At 41.0% G+C, this 21,604-nt stretch overlaps 1 protein-coding gene across 1 annotated transcript in view; it reads right to left on the bottom strand.

Moving 5' to 3' along the window:
- TNFAIP8L3 (TNF alpha induced protein 8 like 3) overlaps positions 1-21,335 on the bottom strand; it is a 49,152-nt gene extending 27,817 nt beyond the window's left edge. The window contains exon 1 of the mRNA XM_062584150.1: positions 21,090-21,335. Within this exon, the coding sequence (XP_062440134.1) occupies positions 21,090-21,141 (52 nt within the window). The 5' untranslated portion in view covers positions 21,142-21,335. The remainder of the gene's footprint in view (positions 1-21,089) is intronic.
- Positions 21,336-21,604: the final 269 nt, after the last annotated feature.

Here is a 21,604-nt window from a genome sequence, read left to right as displayed (position 1 = left end):
CACTATTCAGAATTTTTTAAGCATTGGAAAGGTGATTCTCAAAGTATTTCCAAGAGGAGTGTTGTTTGGCTTCTATCCCCCTCTATAACACCTAGGTTGAAGAGATTCAACCCTATATCTTGAATTTACTCCACAGCCACTTTAGAAAGTAAGAAACCTATCTTTTGCAAGCATTCACACACAACACCTAACTTTCCTCATTTGATAATTTCCCTGGAAAGTAGCAGTATGACATTCTTTATCACTCTTTTTTTTAGATGCGATTTAAAGGCACATAAAAGGCCATCACGGGTGCTACAGCAGGTAATCTGTCTGCAGCCCACAAACAGCTATTCACTTTGCGTTCTCATTAGGCAGGTAGTTTCAATACTTTTCAGAATATTACAATGACAGATCTTAAAATCTGGTTCATTGAATACGTCTCCATAATTTTTAGCTTTAAAGACTTTCACAGCAACTAATTTCTGAGCTATTTAAAATTCGCTTACTTGACTTAGTTAAAAAGTAGTATTACTGCTAGCACAGATTTTTTACAAAGATAATGACAGATCTGTTCTGAGCTTCAAATAGCAGGCGCTTAGATTGGGAGCTTGTTCAGTGTTCTTTCATAATGAGATATCAGACTTTCACTCGTGTACAAGTATGTACAACAAAGGCACTGATTAGAAAACTCCCTAGTAAATGACAAAGTCGAAGATATATAGATTTTTTTTGTTTGAGACCATAATGTTTACATTCAGTCAGGTAAATAAAAAATGCAGAGGAGAAGGACAATCTGGTATATTTATGTAACCTAAACATTTTTATTCCCAAATAATTGGTATCAAGTTCTCTTTTTTTCTTATCTCTATACAAAAAGTATCCCTTTAATTTTTCTAAAAATCCCCAGCAGCATCTTATACTCGCCACATTCTCTTTATTCTCTCCTAAGCTGTAAACCTCTTGCTGCTCTCTGTTATCCATTTCAGAGAACACATCCTAGTATTATTTTTTAGTTTATCCAATCACATCATCTCGGTCTTTGAGCCCTCAGATTTCACACTCAAGCTGAGATTTTTCATTACTGATTGCAAAAAGACAGATTTTGGGACACAGCTAATCATGATTCCTTCATTTCACCCAAGTATTATAAAATATCCAGGGAAAACAGAACTTTAAAAAGCTCTTTGCTGTGTGAACATTTTGACTTAGCATGAACCCTACATTCCTCAGTCAGACTGTTCAGTGCATTTAGACATAAACTTTCTCTATTCTCGTGATAGGAATCCAGCTTCACACATACCCTAATTAACTACAATTCAGAATGGAGTAGGAATGATTACTGTACAGTAATACTGCTGTTTCTTAGCAACCATGAAAGATATGCGGGAGGAGGTGAAACAGAGACCCAAATAACAACACTTTCAGATTGAGAATTTCCACCCAGACTCACCTGCTAGTGGGATAGCCATTTTATTTCAAATTTCTATTTGCCTGCCTCAGTGCTGCATCTCACAGGCTCTAACAATATAATTTGCACAGTCCAAGAAGACACTTAAGCATTTAATTTCCACAGAGCTGATAATATCTGCTTTCTACCTGTGACTCTGAAAAACTTGTAAAATTTAGTTAGAAAAATATTTTCCTGCTTCCTTTCCAGATAATGACTTATATCTAGCACTAATTCTTCACTTGATGGGCATCTTACCAGATTAAGGCTGCAAGGTTAGGCCTTGTTTCAGTTTTACATAATAAACAAAATTTATTTTATCAATCAATATTTTAGCAATTTTTTTTCTTTACCTTTGTATGCATTAAAAAAAACCCTCATATGTAATTTGATGTTTTTCCTTATAAGGCTAAGTAAGTATTTTGAGTACTTAAATTGCTTTACTGTAGATACTGAAGATACTTACATCATATATTAAGTAATTTTAAAATACAAAACAAACAATATTGTCACTGATTTTCAAATAATAATATTTTTTAAAAGTCTGACAGCTGTAATGCCAATAAAAAAAAACAAATTCCTTTAAAACTTGCTGAATCTCTCTGTACTATGCTATATAGTCCAATTCTGTGCAATTGCCATTTGGATATGACATTACTAATACTCTGAATTTATTTTTTAATCTGGAGGGCATGAAAGATTGGTCTCTGCTACCCTATTCATATTTTGATATTTGATCCTGGAAACTTTGGAACCTGAAAACCATACAGCAAACTTCAAAGTACCAAAGTGAAGATAAAAATGGAATAGCACAAAACAGCATGAAGACTGTAGTTGGGTTTTAGACTGACAGAAGATGCAGTCATGGAAGATATGCATGGTAACACTGCTTATTCTCACAGGTGCTGGGAGCTGGGAAAGCCCCAGCAGGAAGCAAGGAAGGTCTGCCTAAGTCATGATAGTCTCTCCTGGCTAACCTGTGCATTACAATCCCTACCAGGACACAAAACTCTCATTTTTTCACCTCCAGTACATAAGATAATGCTGCAGCACATCATGTGAAATGCATCTCACATGGAACAAGGGCAGAATTGTGGTGCCAGGATGCAACATGGTAACATGCCAGCCATTTGGCTTCCTTTCTAGGAGAGAGTCTGAGCCAAAGTGCACTGCTACTGTCTCTCTGCTCCATGGCACAAGGTGCTCCTCGTCAGCAAATCAGCCATTTCACTGACCAGCTGCACCTGGTGCTTGAAATGCAAGAGAGGCCAGGGTGCTGGCTGCTGTATGCAGGCAGGTGGGTTGCTTGCAGCAGGGGAATGCAAAGAAGAAAGTAGTTATGGATGGTCTGTGGTCAGCATGTGTGATTTCAGAGGTAGGTATGTGACTCCTTACTGTTACTGGCACATCCTCTAACCTGGGAGGTCTTGGAGCTGTTATTTGTTGGAGGCTGGGAGAATGTTTTGTGCAGGTATCACAGTGTCTTTTGCCCTGTTCCTGTACTTGTCTAGGTATTTGCTGTTGGCCTCTGTTAGAGGCTGCGTGCTGGGCTACAAGGACACTTGGTCTGACTCAATGCCTGTTCTGTTTAGTACAAAATAACACACTGAGGCATGCAGGGAACGTTTCCGCAAGAAACGCTGACTTTCTCACAGTGCTACGTGAAAGAGTGTTCCAGCTGAGCACACACAGGGTTTGTGCAGTCCTTCTGTATTGCTCTGGCTCATAGTTCCATCTGTACCTTTTAGTCTTTCTTCTAAGGTTTCTCTGCATGGTTGCTATAGTTTTATTTTCTTTTCATAAAACTGAGAGTGGATTCAACTGATTGTGTAAGCTGTTGATTTTGCTTAGAGAAGCAAATCTAAAGATGTAAAAATCTATAATTCTTCAGTTATAAAAAGTGTTCTCTGGCAATATGTTTTGCAAGTCCTGCATGAACTATGGAGTCACCTCTACAGGTACCAAGTTTAGTAACATATCTAACAAGTCTTTGTGTGTCTGTTTATTTAAAAGATTGTTGTTTACTCTGTGACTTTAATGTTAAAGTTAGCTTTGCAGTTTGTTTACTTTTTTTCTTTGCTTGTTTGTGTTTTTCAAAGCAAAAGTACTCTATAGCAGTGTGAGGGAAACAGGAAACTACTGGATTAGCAGTCTAAACAAGCACATGCTGTAGGCTCAGGTGGTGCTCACTGAAGAGCATTCTCTTGTGCTGTAAGCTCAAATGCTCCCTAGAAATTCACTGATATATTTCAATTGCTTTCTGTTGAGATATTTAATTTTATTTTGATCTAAGAGGTGTATGAATGTTTAACCCCTTTAGTATTCACATGAGTATCATTAAGGATGAGTAGCTTATTTCTGGTGGTAGACTAGCTGAATATCATGCCAGTGGCTTTCTATGGTGGTTCCTGTGTATTTTATTTTGGTAGTTTTGTCTGTGCTTTCCTTGCGTAGCCCAGATTGACTCTGTAGCCTACTGCTTTGGAGAGGATAAATATCTTCTCCTTTGCCCTGCTGCCCCTTTCTGGTTGTTCAGAAATTTCAAACCCACTCCTCCTGTTGCCGGTAAATGCAAGGCAAAACTGTAGCTGGTTTGGAGCCTGCATCACTTTTTCCTTCTGAAGTGTGGAGCTGAAGAGAGGCTGTTTTCTTAGCCTTGCCATGTTTTGAATTTGTAAAAGCTGAGTGAAAGGTTTAGTGTCTCTGGCTACAGACTCAGCAGAACAACTCAAGACCTTGGTCCCCTGAGTGTTTGAGTGACTTGGCAGGAATGTATCTTGCCTCTCTTACTTTCTGTGGAAACCAAAGTCTATGAGAGGGAAACTAAAGTGTCCTAAGACTTTCCTTTATGGGTTGGGATGCACATTGGAATTTTGGAGTGTTCCATCTGTGAAGATACATTCTAAAGCATACCAAAAATGGTTCAGCTCTCACCCACTCCTGTGAGCAAAAGGGTCTCCTCCTTTACTTCCTTCAGTCTGCTTATTCTTCCCCAGGGTAAAGTAAAAGCACTATGAAGAAAGAATAAAGCTACTCATAACTCACAGGTTTTAACATTCCTTTCTATGTTAAAAATTGAATTCCTAAGGTAGGTGGTCTGCTTAGTCTATCTTGGGTCATCTTAGGAACAGTTTTATACGATTTTTTTTTCCTGCTGTATATGGCTTTGTTATGGCAAGATGAAAATCAACGAAACTGATGTTAAACATGTAAAACGAAATTGTCAGGTTTGCCAGAAAGCGTATCTTCTCCTCAGTAACTCCAGTTGGTATTAATTTGCGTCTTGGTCTCACTGAGCTATTAAGCTGTAAGACAACACAAATAGCTCTCTAAGCTTAAAGTAGATGGTGTATTTTTAATAGAGCAGGAATTTGCTTTTTTAAAGTGTAATTTACAGCCAGAGAGTACATCTAATGGATATAAGACAAGTTAATGCTACCTACAGATATAGGCTTCCTCTAAGTAAGGAGGAAGGGAGAAAAAAAGCCTTCAGGTGTCAATAATACCTCTTATGCTAGGGGCTACATAATATGCAAATACAAGATGTTATTAACAGACCTCCAGGTGTAGTCTGTTGATGACTATAAGGCTGATTTTTATGTCTCAAAGCCAGCTGGCACAGAAGGTGGTTGCACCTGGCTTTCTGAAGGAACATTAGCTTCCGGAGAGGTGAGAGCAGTCAACAGGCTGTAGAGCACTGCCTCCTGTATCAATTAAGGAGCAGTAATACCTGGGGTGGTGCTGGGGGACTTAACCTGAATTGAATCTAAGGAGATTTGAGGGGATTGTGTATAAAGGCCCAATAGACACACACTCTCCCAAGTGAATGTGATCTGACAGCATAGGGTGCACACAAGTGATGCACTCCTGACCCCATGGTTTAGCCAAAAAATCTACAATTTGTCAGCTAGTTACAGAGAGGGGAAGCTTCTGGTCTAGTTTAGGGATGAGAATAATCAAGTGGTTTTCTTTAGCATTTTTTCTCACCTGTGTATTTACAGACCTCAGTAACTAAGCTGTGTGCATTTACATTTTGGAAATAAGTGTTTGTATTAATGGCTGAGCTGCAGGTGACTTTGGGGTAACTGACCAATGAGTTCAGTAGCTCCAAGGTTAGGGCCAGCAAGGGTGGTGTAGGTGGGGTTAGGACTGGTGGATTACCTACATGTATATGAACTAAAGTAATGATAGTCTTCAGAGAGGTTGGAACTTCTATCTAACAGACTTGATCTCATCTTCAACACTGGCAGTTAAGGGCAGGTTTTGGTGAAAGCAGTTCTATTCACTGGCAAAGAAGGCCAAATCAGGATAACAATTTGGTGTAGAAAATAGTTGTTTGCAACACTAGGCTTGGCTTCAAAATGCTATGTATTCAACTTCACAGAAGTATGATGCTGAAGGAGAACTTTTAATCGATCATCCAATCCATTCCTTGCTCTGAGATAAGATCAGCAGGCTAAAAGATATTTCTCTAACTTGTTCTTAAACTTTCCAATGAGAGAGCAGTTGCAACATCCCCACATAGCTTAATGCAGTACTTGCATCCTTTCTAACTATAAAGATCTTCCTAACATCATACTGAAATCTCCCTTGTTGCAAATATGCTGATTGTTTCTTGTTCTAACTGATCCCAATTTTCCATAAATAACTTCAACAAACTTCAGTATGTGCAGAAAAATGTCCTGTGGTCTTCTCATTTTTAGGTTAAATAAACTGACTGTGACAACTGAGAGAAGGAAGATAATTTAATTCCACAACAGTTATTCATTTACACGTTTTCAACCTGTGTTTCTGCAGGTGAGATTACTGTTACAGCTCTGTTAATGAAAGGCTGTGTCACAGAGAGCAAGGCTGGAGTTTGATGCATCTCATGTCAGGTTTCACCTAGCTTTCTAGAAGTCTACCTCCAGGTTATGGATTCAGTTGCCTTAGAGCAGGATTTATTATTCCTTCTGCTGAAGAGTTGCCTAAGATCTAGGAAGAGAGGGCAGATGGCTTGGAAGCACAGACTTTCAGCCCAGAAATCCAGCTTTTTGCACAAAACTCTTTAGAATAGGATCAGAAATCTGTTTTCTGGCTTGCACTTGAGTGAGTTTGGCAGGAAACAGCACCTTCACACCCTGTCCTGAAGATGATGGTGTAGGTAGATTTGGGTTATATATGTAAATCTACACTGATTTATGTGGAAGAACTAAAACTTGGATTCCAAAGAAAATAGATTAATTTTGGGTATTGTGGGAAATATTTTTCACCCCAACTTATGGTTGGATTCTTAGGGATGCTATAGTCCTAGACCATGGTATATGCATCGCAGTCATGAAGGAAACCCTGCGTCCCATCACTTTTGATCAGGTTCTCTTTTGTGTTTGATCCCACCCCTTATTTTAAAAGAACTATGTTAGAAAATATGCCAGCAGTCATGAGGATGTTAATTCTTGGCAGACTTTGTTCTAGTGACTTCTCTTTGGGTGAAAGGCCTGCTTTCTTTATTTCAGTGAGTCCTATGTATTAAAAGTGGCTTTTTTTTTTTCAAGGCACACCCGATGTTTCTGATTCTAGGTTCTATTTTTATCCCAAATGTGCTTTTGCATGGCAAAGAGCTAGCTGTTTTGAATCAGAAGAAAATGGAAAGATGCAAAAACATTACTGTTTCTCTTTAACTGAATTACTATAAAAATATAGTAGGAATTTTCAACTTCTAATTGTAATGCTTCTTTATTATATCATGATACGTAGTACTGCTGCTTATTTAAGACAAACACCCTAGTCACTTGTTTTGATACAGCAAGAGAGGTCAAAGCTGGTTAAAATAAGATAGGTCTTAAACTGCAGCCTGTTCTGAACCATACATATCTTTTGATTTCTAAAATCATTCATTAACTGTACAAATGTAGTTTCTGGAGTCTTTTCAGGATATACCCATCAAAGTATCTGTAGTAATCAGGGACTATATTGATATTAGTATTTATTAGCGTTCAGTAAAATATTTTGGGGTCCTTACTGCATAATCACATCATGAAAAATGTTCCTGACCTAAAAATAGTAAAGGTAGACAGACCAGAGATGGGAGGAGAAAAAGACACAACTGTGAAATACTTGCTTAAGGCTGTGATTAAGACCCTGCTGTCAGTCCAGTACTTCAGACATCAGATTGTGCAACCTCCCATGTGATATCCTTTCAAAAAGAAATTAGATGGGTATCTTTAAGGACAGACATATAGTAGGCATGTAAAATTAAGATCCTGTTGACTCTGAAATTCAGGAAGATGTTACTTAACAGAAAACTAAGTGGCAAAGTTTGTTTTTAAAAGATACACAAATGAGTTACCCCTCTCAATTTTTTAAAGTGGTGGATGAGCAGTTAAAATTTTCTTAAAGTTGAGGCTTAATACGGATGCAGTGTCATTAGTGCACACACCTACTGGGATGCAGAATCAGGAAAGGAGACCTGCTGCAGCGTTAATAAAGCAAAATGGGACAGAAGAAAACCTTGGAGAATCTTAAGAATCCTATGTATTTTAGATATTTTCTATTTTTTCCAAAAGAGAATGCAAATAACAAGGAATTTATTAAGTATTATCTTGTTTTGTTACTCTGCACGTGGGTATCTTTGCATGCTTTGTTAGGAGAGTTCTGAAGTGCGCAGCTGAACATATGCTAGGAGTATCCCATCCACACCTTTTAACTCTAGCCATCTAACACTTCCTCTACAATGTCTGCTGTATGTGGTTAACTGTGATATTGCAAAATCAGCCACCTAAGCAGTGCTGTCCTGAGATTAATTTTCATTTATTTGCTTTTTTTACTGTGAATTCTGTGTGTTTTTAAGCAAGCTAGCCTCTGTTTCCCCCCCCATCATGAAAGATGTGTGCATTTATGAATCAAAGAACAAGTAATTTTACATACCAAATTTTTTCAGATCTGCTAAAATCCAGTAAAGCCAACTCTAACTCTTGACATAATCCTGATGTGTTACCCTCAGAGCTTTAGAAGGGTATTGTAAAGGGTTAAGGTGCAGAATTTCTCCAGTGCTGTGGCAGTGCTGTCCACAGCCCTCTGTTGCCCCAAAGGAGGCAGCTTCCCAGGGGCAACTATGTGGGAGCAGAGATTTGATCTGTCCTCACAGAGGTCTGCAGTTTTGATGGCACAGATGTGGTCTATAAAGTTATTTCCTTCTCAAGAGCTGTTCTTCCACCCTGTACCTCTTAAGGGATGCAGGACAGCCTGCCTATGCTATGACTTATTCAGTTTTTCAGATTTGTAAAAAATATTTAAAGTTTCTTGTAAAGGTCTGACCTTCTGATGGGTGTGCACGTCCTATTCATGGTAGCACAGAGCGATCGTTATCGAACCAATGTAATGTTTCCCATTCTGTGGAATACTTGTCTCTTTGCTAAATGAGCTTCTCAGGTTGTTATATGTATTTTCTTATGAAGGAAATTGCTTTTATATTTGCTGTGTTTTATTTATACTTGCTGTAGATTTTAATGCCAAAAAACTACTGAAGCCTGTAACTTGGAAGTATTAAGTTTATTTTTCTATATATAGCACTTCCCTAGCTGACGAAGATGACTTTTATCTACTTAAAATTAGCTGAGCTATATTCAATCACATGCTGTTTGTATGAAAATGTTTTCAGCTTTAAAAAACTTTAGAATAAGGCAAGTTTCTAACCCAGTGAATTTCTGTAGATAGCTGTAAAACCTTCAATAATATAATAGTGGAGTTTCATCTCTCCCTTTTTTTTTTTTTTTTTTAATCGAGACCTTGACAAAGAAACCATATTGCTTTAAAATCCAAGTATTTAAGGATTTTATTCTTAATCTCTTTAATAACAATATGGTCTGTAGAGCAGATAGAACTTGTATTTTAGTCACTGGTGAAGTGACTACATGTTGGTCTAAGATGACCCTAAGTTATCATCCCTGTTAAAAAGCATACCTACTTCTTGAACCTCTGTAAAAGTGAGGGAAGAAATAAAGTATTGCAGAATTAACATGTATGCCATTATAATAAACTACTATATGAATTGCCTTTGAATGTGGTTATAGGAAAAGGGAACTCTGTATTTCATAGCGAAGCTCTTTCAGCGATGAGTGTATAATTACAAAGTCGTGCAATTGTGGTTGCTACCACTAGTTATTCGGTAGGTCTAATCATACTTTGTTTTAGTGCACAGCCTTAGGTATTTTGCATGTACCTTTCTACCTCCTTGTCACTGACTGCAGTAACTTCAAGGAAATTAAACCGTTACTTGAAAATATGGAAAATACTGAACAGTGGTCCCCTTAAATTCTCTTCCTGCACGTCACTTGTCTCAGTCGTGATACTGCGTGGCTGTTGCTAAGGCAGTATTTTCCTAGCTAAGTTCTAAAAGGTAAATACACAGAGCGCTTCGCAATGTAAGAGCAACTGCTACCCGTCTACTGTATATGGGCAAGAACAGACATAGCTCTTGTGGGAATTCGCAAGCCACACGGACATCTCGGTTGTGAACAGCTGATGTAATGTGAGCGTGCCCCTTCTGCGGGGCTGGGTCATGCGAACGGGCAAGGGCTGCTACGCTAGGGAATAACCACGTTCCCTTGCTGCTGTGCAGGACTGTGGTTTTTTTTTTTTTTTTCCCTCCTGTATTGGCATGTCATGTACCAGATATTGCTGACTGGACATGTGAGAGTTGCAGACTTGCATCCAAACTTGCAATCTTGATCAGGCAAGACAAAGCCATAAAGATAAGAGTTTTCTAAAGAAAAGCAAAGGGTTCCTCCTTGATGGAAACAAGGTATCAGTGTGGCTGCTGGCCCTGCACCAGGCAGGTTCAGCTCTGACTGACTTGATGCAGTTCAGCTAGATCAATCGAGAAATGGAAAAGGGGATATGGAAGCACTGTTGGTTGGTTCTGGTGAGCCTGCACCTGACTGTCGACTCTTCTGGTTCCTTTCCCTAGTGCTTCCCTTGGTGTACATGTGTGCTTTGGTCCTCTTAATGTCTCTCTGGGAGAAGAATAGTGAAAAAGGCTTTTTTTCCTTCTAAGTGAAGAAGAGTTTAACTTCTAGAAACATCTCTTACTGCCTTTTCACAGCTGTGGCAGTGACACAGCACAGGCTTCTGCTTGCCTTCTAGAGCCAACTTGTGTGAATCCTCTTAAAATACCTCTTCATTAAAAATATTTACTAGAACTTAGAAGAATAAATATTAGTAAACTTACAGGGGAAAAATAATCTGCATACCATGGTTTATCAGAATACTTTGCCAAAGGGACAGACAACCCCTTGTTTTCTTTTATTCCTTGTAATTAAGCTGTGCCCCTAGAAAGCAATTTCCTCCTCTGACCTTATTTGACCAGTGCCAGTTACAGGCTGTCGTGTTTGGATTGAAATGTAATTCTACCCTCCCCCTGACCTGCTATTCAAGATTTGATCTTATGGGGATGAGGTTATATTGTTTCTCCAAACAGATGTTTACTCAGGAATGCACTTTGGAATTAACAGAAAAATTGTCTTATTTTCTGGCAAATACTGTCAGATATACCTGTCTCTAATTTCAGTATCTCTAAGACGAATCAATTTCCCTTTCCTAGACGTCCCTTACTAATCAGGATGACAATCTTCTCATTTGCGAGCCCACTGTTTCTTGGCTAAAGGAGGTAGGTTAGTTCCTCTGGCAAAGCAAATCTGCTTCTAATACTTGCAACCACAAAGACAGTACAGTGCTTTACTCCCATCAGTTTCCCCTTTCATGAAATACAACTTGACAATACTTTCCCCCACCGTTGTGGCAGAAATCATAAAAAGCATATTTGAAAAGATTTCAGAAAGAGGAATTGGATCAAGACTGGGAAAATAGTGCAAAAGAAAATAACATATTACCCTGGCCAAGGCACAGGGGATACGAAAAGCTTGGTTCTATGCTAAAAAGATATGGGTGTTTGGAGAGGAAACACAGTAATGTTGTTAGAGCAAAAGGAGAGGATGGGCTTTACAGTAACATATTAAACAAATCTGAGAAGCAGTAAGGGGGAAAAAATGAAAAGAGAAATACTCCTGACTTTATCAACTGGAGCAAATGGCTTTGGACATATGAAAGAGGGCAAAGTGAAAAAGGTTCTAGAAGCTGGACATCGGAAGGTATAAACACAATTTTGATGCCTCTGTTCCTCTGAGGGACTAAACTTCTCTGGCAGCAACTGGCAGTCAGAAGTGTGTGTGTGGGGAGGGGGGTTCAGCCTTCCTTCCCTTCTGCAGGCCATAGCAAGCTGCATGTGCTGGGCCTTAGAGTGTGAGGTATGTCTGCATGTATTCCCAAGGTGTGGTCCCCTCCTTGCTCCTCTTACCTGCAGTCCAAACAAACATCCCTTTATACTGGCATAGGCTGTGGAAGATGGCAATGTAACATTGAACGTGGCTATCTTCTGGCTTTCCATAACTAAACTTTTAAACCCCTAGCACTGAGCAAAATCAGCACAACTTTGTTAAGCTTGAAGTGAACAATACCAGCTAGTTAAAAAGAAACTTGGTTCACAGCTTGGAAATTTTTCTCAAAATGCCAGGAAGTATTCTGGTCCTGAGGATAAATGAGTATCAGCTGATTAACAACTAAGTGCTGGGGCTGTTCTCGGCCCCTAGGCATCTGATTTAATCCAAATTTCAATGTTTGAATCATGGAATTATGGTAAGCATTGATGTTCATTTCTCCTTTAACAGATAATCTGTGCTTTCCATCAATTCTGTATAACTTCTATAAGGAAAGTGATTTGTGGAGAAATGCTAGTTTTGATCATGTCCTAGATGAATGTACCATCTCCCTTTGGGGGAAGGGGGGGCAGAGAGTGAAATCTCAGTTGTATCTACCCTGAGGATACCAAGTACTATGTTCTCTCTTATGTCAGATGGTATCTGATATCAAGATCTAAGAACTGATCTGAATATACTCTTAAAAACAAATACAGATAAAAGTGAGACAGAACTTCTAGCTAAACTTGAGCTAGATTTGTACTGTAGAAGCTGGTTTCTGATAGACACAAGTCACTTCATTGAAGGGAGGAAACTTTATATATATATATATATATATATATATATATATATATATATATATATAAATATAGACCCTGGTACATTTAAAGGGGACTGACTAGTCCAAATTGGTAAGAATATGGCATATTGGCACTTTGCGAAATTCATAGAACTATTCTTTGAATACTTAGACTTGTGAATTTTATCCCTTTCTGAAATCTATAGTTCAAGTCAACATATTAAATCACTGATTCTTAGTCACTTTTAAATAAATCCAGTAGCTGTGCATTATAAGTGTGTTGATTATTTTTGCATCTACTATTCCATATTTCTCATAATAGTGGAGGTCACTAATGAAATAATCACAGAAACATTGAGTTTGGAAGGGTCCTCTGGAGGTCATCTAGTCCAACCCCCCTGCTCAAGCAGGGTCGCCTAGAGCATATCGGATAGGATCATGTTCAGGCAAGTTTTGAGTATCTCCAGGGAAGGAGACTCCACAGCCTCTCTGGGCGGGCAACCTGTTCCAGTGCTAAACAATGATGTATCAAACTACTGTTGAGTATTAGAATAGTGAGATACCACATATAATCTGTTTTGAAGTGAATATAAAGGTCATTCTTGATACTTTTAACCTTTTACTTCCCTCTAACTTCTGGGAGTAATCAGGAAACTGGACACACAAATACACAAAGTTAAAATTAATTGCAAGCAAACAAAAAGCACTTTGACATTTTTGTGGAATGTTACTATAGGATACAAAATGTTTGCTGGCAAAATCACCCTGAAGGAGAGATGACTATCTTTTTTATTTTTTTTAAAAAAAAGGTGTGTGTGGAATGATGTGACCTTACATTTGCTTGATATGCATCTGCCAATGATTGGGCCATGTAAATGGTTCACTGTAGGAGTAAATGGAAAACTACTTGGAAAGGAAACAGTAACACAGTAATAGTATTCCTTTTTTTTTCTTTCTTTTAAGAGAAATTATTCAGTTTTTCCTGTAACATGAGGTATTTGGATATTTATTTGGATAAACAGAGTTAATGCCAGAAATGAAGTGTTTGATGATAGGGAAGCATTCTGCTAGAGTACTGTTTGTTTTAAAGAAGATTACCTCTTACATTGAACCAATACAAAGACCACAGGGAATGTCTTTCTTCACCATGAAGTGTTTATTTCATATCATAGCTAGAAATAATCGTTCTGTTCTGTCTCTTTTTTGTTGTTAAATTGACAGATGTTAACCAAAACCCATTATCTGTGCCGAGAGACCAGCTGTCTGTAAAAAGGCCAGCCAAAACCAACAGATAAACTATGACTTAAAACAGAACCTCCACCAAGGAGGGGTTAGCGATCGTTGGCAAGAACAGAAGTTACTTTTGCTTTTTTCTTTTACTCTTTTTTTCCTTAAAGATATCTGCCTTAAAGGGCAGGTCACCGTCTACCAGTCAGGGCTTCAGCTTAACTTTGCTCCTCAGGAAGAAGTCTAGGTCTTGGGTATGAGGTAATAATTACTTCAATTTTGTACCAGCTTCCTATGGGTCTCTTTGGACTAGACTCTTTTCAACCTATCTGATACTCTCCCATAATCTAGCTGTTAAAGATGCTTCTGTAGAAAAACAGCAAATAATTTAACTGGGCAAGACTCCAAACTGGGGCCTTGGCCCAACATAGCTGCTCTGAAAGCAGTCTACAAGCAAGCCAACAACCTGGAGAGCTCTGAGCAGGGCAACAGAAGTCACTGGGAATGAAGTCTTCCTCTGCAGCCTGCTCTGACCACAAAGTCTATGTCTGTAAATAAACTGGGACTGATCCTGTTGTACATGCACAGTACAGCCATCTGGATGCAAGCTGAGTTCTTTCCCACACTCCAAATGTTGTTTAATTCATACTGGCCACTTATCCTCTGTCCTGTGCCAGGACATCTTGCGGGAGATTATCTAGCATAGGCTGAAACAGTGCCAGGAAGTGTATTAACAGTTAAATGGTTCAGAGGGTTGTGTGCCACTGCTTGGGCTTGCAGCCAGGCCCTGCTTAGTTTACTGGTAAAGATGTAGTTAGTGAGAGCTCTTAAAAAGTTAGAGCATACTTCTGCTTTCCTGCAGTCTGGGAGGGCCTGTCACCTCTCCTCTGCTCTGGTTGATGCTGTGGGTAAAAGGCAGACAAAAAGGCTTTTCAGTCAGGCCAAGTTTTCAGGAACTTTCCTCATCTCTCTGACATATCCAGGAATATATCTGGCCAAGCATTTTCCTTACCTCACAGTACTTTTCAGCAGAGCAAGAGTTCTGATTCTCATTGTAACAGCAGCAAGACTGGCCACAGCTTCAAAGGTCTTCTCACAGCCATTCCTAATGGGTAGTGGCATAGAATTGTTCCCATCCTATGCTATCCTTTCCCTTGTTCTAGTACAAACCTTCATGTGGTTGCATGGTGAATCAGACTGAGAAAACTAATCTGAAGCTAACAGATAGGGGATAGGAGGGAGAACCATCTCTGAGAGTGGGATTGATAACTTTGTTCTTCCATCTTTCATTGTTCTACTAAAAAAATGGGTGACCTACTTTTCCTACTATGACTTCTTAATCTTTAGATGCAGTGGAAGGTTATAAGTTGTACCTTCAAACAGGAAGTGTGAAGTTTTGAGATGACAGGCAGGCTGTCCTGTACAGGTCATGGCACTGCTGCCAAAATTGTACATCAAATGCTCTAATTTCAGAACAGTCCTTTGGCAAGGAAGATAGGATAGTTGCTGATTGCTGTGTGACAGGGTATGGCTTAACAGTTTTGGCTATGAACTTTATCAGGCATTAGAAATTCCTGCAACAAGGTTTGTCCCTATCTGCGATTTTAAAAAGCAAAAAACCCCCAAACCTCACACCACAAACATGCTTGCTTTCTGCTTGTGTACCACTAGCACCACTGAGGAAAGCTCAATTTAGGGCTATGCAGAGCTCCTCATAACTACCATTCAAAAAAAAAGTGGAAACTCAATCTCGCTGCCCGAGCAAGGGGATGTCTCGGACCTGGCAAAGTTGTGGCTGCCTTTTGTCTGCTACTCGTGTGTCAAGCTGGCACTAGCATGCTCTGTCCTGAAACCAAATAGTTCTGATTAAGCATCTCAGAAGTATTTATGCATTATGATAGCACAACTTCCTCATGTGATCCAAGTCTGCTATCCTTAAATGAGTCAGTTTGCTTCACACACAATGACCAACCCTCCTGAGCCCACGTCTTCAAATGCCATCCTCTCAACAGTAGGAAGAAACTTCTAGGATCTTAGTCTGTTTTTATCTTGGTATGTGCAAGAGCCTCATATCACCTACTGAAGCACACTAAAACTATTGAAATGGGTGTTATCTCATATACTCTCTGGTGTTGCTACTTAACTGACTGGTCCACAGATACTGCTATTGCACAGGCTGGTGAGCTTGGATCTTAATCTACTGCTTCATTAAGTTCTTTCTTCTATTCAGTTTTAAAACTCTCTTGCACAGGTTCACATGTTGAACTAAACAATCCATTCAGTTTGCCAAAAAGAATCCCACTTCTGTCACCACCATCACAGCATGACTGGATTTTTGCCCATAGAAGGCTTCCCCACCTGCCCCCCAGCAGCCCCTGTGCCTGTATGTAAATCAGCAACCCAGGTGTTTTCTGGCGGAAACAGATCTGAGAAAATTCAGTCAACCTGTCTTGCATGCCCTAGCTGCTGCCCTTACAGGCAGTTACTGCCACCCGGTCCTGAAGGGTCTCCTGCCCACTCTGTCTTGGCAGAGAAATTAAGACACGCCTGCCTCAGCATGCAGTTTGAGCCAAAAAGCCCTGTAAGAGAGTCTGACTCTTTTCAACTAGTTTTGCTTTTTCTTTGTTTTCCAGCAGAAGGGAAGAGAGTGCCCTTTTTCATACAGGTGTTTGAAAACGCTTCATTACAGAAGTATCAGAGAGAGTCTGCACATTCCACTGAAAATGGAGGGGGGGGTTTCCCCCAGTTTCCATACATCTAACATGCTGTGGTCTGCCTCTTCTGCCTGCTTCTCTAAGTCCTGTTATTGCATTTCTGCTGCAAATCTCTTTATATATAAAGCAAAACAAGGTTTTGTTAAATCAAAACCCTACCCTGTCAAACACAAGTATTTCCTGGGGCAAAGCATACTTTTTGTTATGAAATACATCGTTTAAATGATCAGTATGATACTGCAAAAAGAATTATAAAGTGCCTGCTTGCGCTTTATGCTATGTAAGTACATCACTTGTTCCTCAATTTCATATAGTACTAAATACTTTATAATATACTTTTCCTACTTAATCTTAAACCCATAAAAATGGATTAGCTCTGGAACGGCATTTAACTCTGCTACACTACAATTAAAATATGTAAAGGCTCAAAAGACTAGTATCAGTTGTGCAGGCAGATCATAAAGCATGATAAATAATTTGCAGAAAAAATGTTGACGTGTCAATAAGTCTGTCACCAGTTAAGAGTTTTACTTGGGGCTCAAGCTGCTCTCTTTAGGCCAAATTTCTTTTGACTTCAGTAGGAAGAAAGAGAGGAGACCAGCAACAGTTTACAAGATACGTTAAACTTGAATCAAAACAATCAGTATTGTTTCAAAGACGATACAGGTGGTTGACCTCTACTTTCCATATGTTGATAGTGTTATACAATTCTATTAAAATGAACATGTCAATCTATGTTTGGATTTAGCAGCTTGGGGAAAGGCTTACACTGATATTGCATATAAATGCTATTTGGCCAGACTCCTGCCTAGTCTCGCCAGTGAACCTAGAGCAATCTGCACCAAATGAAGGTCTGCTTTTTTCTTGTGTAGAATCCCAAAACTCACTGCTAAATCACTGCTGTTGGAGATGACCTGGATTTTTATGATGTGTTAGGCAAAAAGGTGGCAGAGAATCACATTATGTGGAAGCACCGAAAAAAAATTCATTGTTCTTCCGAATAATTTTTTTAAAAATCTCTCAATAGGTGGACATTGAATAATGAGAACATTGTTCTATTTTAAGGATTACTGTTCAATTTCCAAAAGCTTATCCACAGAAAGATCACACTTCACAAAGAAATGTGATCAGCAGTATGTACAGTAAAATTCAAGAAACTGAAAGTAATGATAGTTTCCCCTTTTTTGCTTTACAAGATATACATTTTACAAAATAATGTAGACCTGCCTAATACTCTTAATAGGGGTTTGTGTAATCACTTATTTTTTTGGCAAAAATCTGCTTGGACTAGTCACTGCTTTGCACTCAAGCTGACTGATGGATGGAGGAGAAGACTAGTGGAAGCCAAGGCTGTGGAGGTAGTTACGGGTGATGGTTGTTGGTTTTCTTGTTTTTGTTTTGTACAGCTATCATCTTATACTGCTTTCACATGTAAGGAGCTTTTTCTTTGCACTAAAGAAATATGAAGCTGCTATCATAACAACACATTCAAAATAAACATAGAAAAATATACTTCTGCTCCCTTGGAGACTCAGCTTTAAGTGGGCTATTAAAGGAAATGAGGCTATTGGGACCTAGGAATAAGACTCCAGCTGGCTCTTGGAAGCCAAGTGAGCATGGCAGATGGTAGGGGGACACAAGTAAGCCTCTTGTCCTGTCCACACCTGTTTGGAGAGTCTCAGGAATGGCAGGGCTGGTGTTCTTCCAGGAGAGAGCAAAAGATTAAATCAGTATTGCAGGAGGTATGAGATGCTGTAATTGAGATAATGCTGTATTGCCGCTGTATTACATTAGCACTGTGAAGCCCTAGTGATAAAGTGAACTCTATTATGCTGGATTTGTACAGTTGGAGAACTAAAAAGTGGGCAGTGACTACCAGAAGTTTTGATTCAGGTAAGCTGAAGTCATTGCTCTGCATGCTAGGAGCTACCAGACGGTAATGATGAGATTAAGTTAAGCATTCAGGTTGATGTGTCATTTTTCAATGTATAATTCTAGCTGTTCTAAAGGCAACAGCTAAAACTGGAGCATTACTAGGACTTCACCCAAAATATTCTCCCCAGTTGTCCTAGAGGCACTGTACTTGCCCTTCAAAGGGGAGGCAGAAGGCGCGTGGCCACTGGGATCTGTGGTGCGTGGTACCTCAGCATTCCTTCCTCAACACGGTGGTGACTGAAGATCATGCTATAACCCCTCAAGTGCTGTGCCTGCAATAGTGACTGACAGAATGACAACCAAACGCCCACAGACAGAGATGCACTGCACTGCACATGTAGCAAAGTATGGAAAAAAGACCAAATGAAATCTAGCAAAAAAATGTATTTTTCAGAAGTGGATTGTGGATACCAACAGCAAGTAATTCTTTACAGCAGAGAAAATTAATGCAACTGGCTAACAGAAAAACACTAAGTTTTTGCTCTTCCATTTTTGTTCTACTGCATAGGCATCTGCCATGTATCATCAAAATACCAGATTTTTCTTCTCTTAGATAGTAAAAAGAAGGAAGAGAAAGCGTAGAAGAGAATAATGAGCATCAACTGTTGGCAGCTAGGAAGTGATGACATAAAAAGCACTTATGGCAATCTCTAAGAGTATCTTTTTAATTTATTTAAAAGAAAATCCTATTCACAGCAAGAGTAAGTTGTTGGCAGGAGCTGTAGTACATCAATTTCTCTATAAACCTAATGTTGTTTGTAACTCATGCTTCATGCGCTGCTTTGAATATTTGTATGAAAAAGTATAGCTGTTGGTGGTTTTGTTAGTAAGTTCAGCCTAGCAGTGCATTATGAATATATGCCTGTTGCTAGTCTTATGCATATCTAGATCTTGAGTAAGAAAATGCAGAACAGGATATCAGGAGTAAATTCCACTAATATTTAAAAGTGGATGGGATTTAAGATGCTATAAAATCCTGAGTTTTTTTTTTTTTTTAGGAAAAGAAAAAACTATGCTATAAAATCCTGTTATGCTGGGAGACTAGACCAAATGACACCTACTTATCTTACGACTTCTTACCATTCTTCATCACTGAAGTATTAGCAGGACAGGCCCTAAAAGTTGTCACAGATTATCTGGTATCTTTTTCTGTAGTATTTAAAATGCTTGTTGCTTGGTGTAGACTGCTTTTGGAGGGGAGTGGGATAGAGTGGGAGCTGGGATAAAAGATATGTCTAAAGTGGGCAGGTCATGGTAAAAAGATTTATCTTAAAGAGCATGTTTGTAATGTACCACTGTCTAGGTTTATTGTGAGACAATTTTAGACGTTATTTCAACTGTTCTCGCTTGTCTCATGCTGGTTAAATGGCTTTAGAGAAGATACCTATGACTTGAATGGGAAGCTGGAGGCCAAATGGGCCTGTGTCTTTTCTTCCACACCTAGCTTCAGTCATCACCTAGCTTCTGTCTTGTGCCAGTTTTCTATGTAGACGCTGTTGGAGTCTGCTTTTCTGATGGCAAGGTAACATCACTACTGATCAAAGAAGAGTTAGAAACCTGGAGATGCGCATAGGGAAGCAGGATGGCTTTCAGTTAACAGCTGATCTCTATGGACTGACAATACTGGTGGAGCAAATTTACTTCTATATATGCTGGATTTTATACAAGTTTATTGTCCCTATTTACTGCTTCTGCAAGGCACCCTTTGATTACAGCACGTCAGCAATGCTTCTTTTGCGTAAGACACAGGAATGCAGAGATTTGGGAATGGTAAAAGATATGGTTTTTCTCCCTCAGTTTTCTCTTCTGTCTCATGTAAAAACTATGCGGCCTAGAGCAACCAGGCAGCATGTTTTTGGTGACAAGTTAGCACTCTTCTGAAAACAAAATCCTAGTGGCCTAACTGCCTGGCATGCCTGTCTGAGTCTCCCCTTCCACACATGGACTAACATGGAGTCCTGCAGAAATAGCAAAAGAAACTAGCCACCCCCAAAAAGCTTTGCAACCTCTAGGTATAAAGCACAAGGGAGCAGACTGATGCCAATGCTGTGAATTTAACCGCGTGTCACATCATGCTTGGCTGTAACACTTCAGGACAGATCTCTCCGCTACCCTGAGCAAGCGTCCGGCCGAGGGTGAACAGAGCCCGGGGCCGGGCCCCTCCTGCGCCGGCCGAGCCTCTGCCCAAGCAGCCGCCGTGGAGCCGGTTACCACTTGCACCGCCTCCCGAGCGGGCAGCAAAGGGGAGGCTTCTCGCCTTAGCCAGTTCCTCCGCTCTTGCGAGCCCGCGTTGCCGCAGGGCGAATCCGAGCCCTGTTTCAGGAGTCCCTCGGCGGGGCGGCCGGCGCGCGGCGGCCCCTTGGCGGTTGGGGCCGTTGGCGCGAGGCGGCCGGCGCGCGGCGGCCCCTTGGCGGTTGGGGCCGTTGGCGCGAGGCGGCCGGCGCGCGGCGGCCCCTTGGCGGTTGGGGCCGTTGGCGCGGGGCCCTCGTGAGGCGGCAGCGACCCGCTCGCGTGAGGCGAAGCGGCCGCCGAGCCCTGCCACACGCGGGACGGCGGCGGTCCCTTCTCAGCGCCGAGCTTCGGCGACTCTCCCCTGGAGCTACCATACGAAATGCGCAAGGCGGGTGGAAAAACATACAACCCCCTTTTTCATTCACCCTCCAATCCTACTGCCTGCGGAGCCGGTTCCAAAGGCGGCGGCAGCACCACCACCACCACCCCCCGATACACACACAGACACCCCTTGCACTTACCTGCAGGTGAGAGCAGCTCGCCTTCGCTGAGCTCCCCGGAGTCCGAGTCCATGCTGCAGGTAGCGGCAGGGAGAGGGTTCAAGGGGGGGCTTGGAGAGGGCAGCGTGCGGCTGGCTGCCGCGAGCAGGAGGGATGCCTGGGGCAGGGGAGCCGGAGAAGGGAGCGAGCGACGAGCAGAGCCTGCTCTCTGCTCCTCTCCTCCCAGCCCGGGCGCTGGGTCCGTGCCACCACATGCAGCCACCTCGCTTAGTGCCATTGGCTGCAAAGGAGGAGCGGAGACGGGCGGGCTCCGCCGGGGGGAGGAGGGAGCGGGGGCGCAGCGGGGGACGGTTTCTCTCCCGAGCTCGTTGCACAAGTTCATATCGTAACCGGCTGCGTCTTCGCAGCCGGCCCGGTTTGACCGCGCCTTTTGGCTGCCGCGGCTGTGGTGATGCCCCAGGGCCGCCGGCCGGGCCCGTGCGGGCTCCCTGCTTTTGGCAGCTCCAGGCTGGCTCCTGAGAGCAGATTTCAGAGTG

The sequence above is a fragment of the Rhea pennata genome, chromosome 10, assembly GCF_028389875.1.
Source record: "Rhea pennata isolate bPtePen1 chromosome 10, bPtePen1.pri, whole genome shotgun sequence".
NCBI classification, from domain to species: Eukaryota; Metazoa; Chordata; class Aves; order Rheiformes; family Rheidae; genus Rhea; species Rhea pennata.
This window is presented reverse-complemented; position numbering and strand designations above follow the sequence as displayed.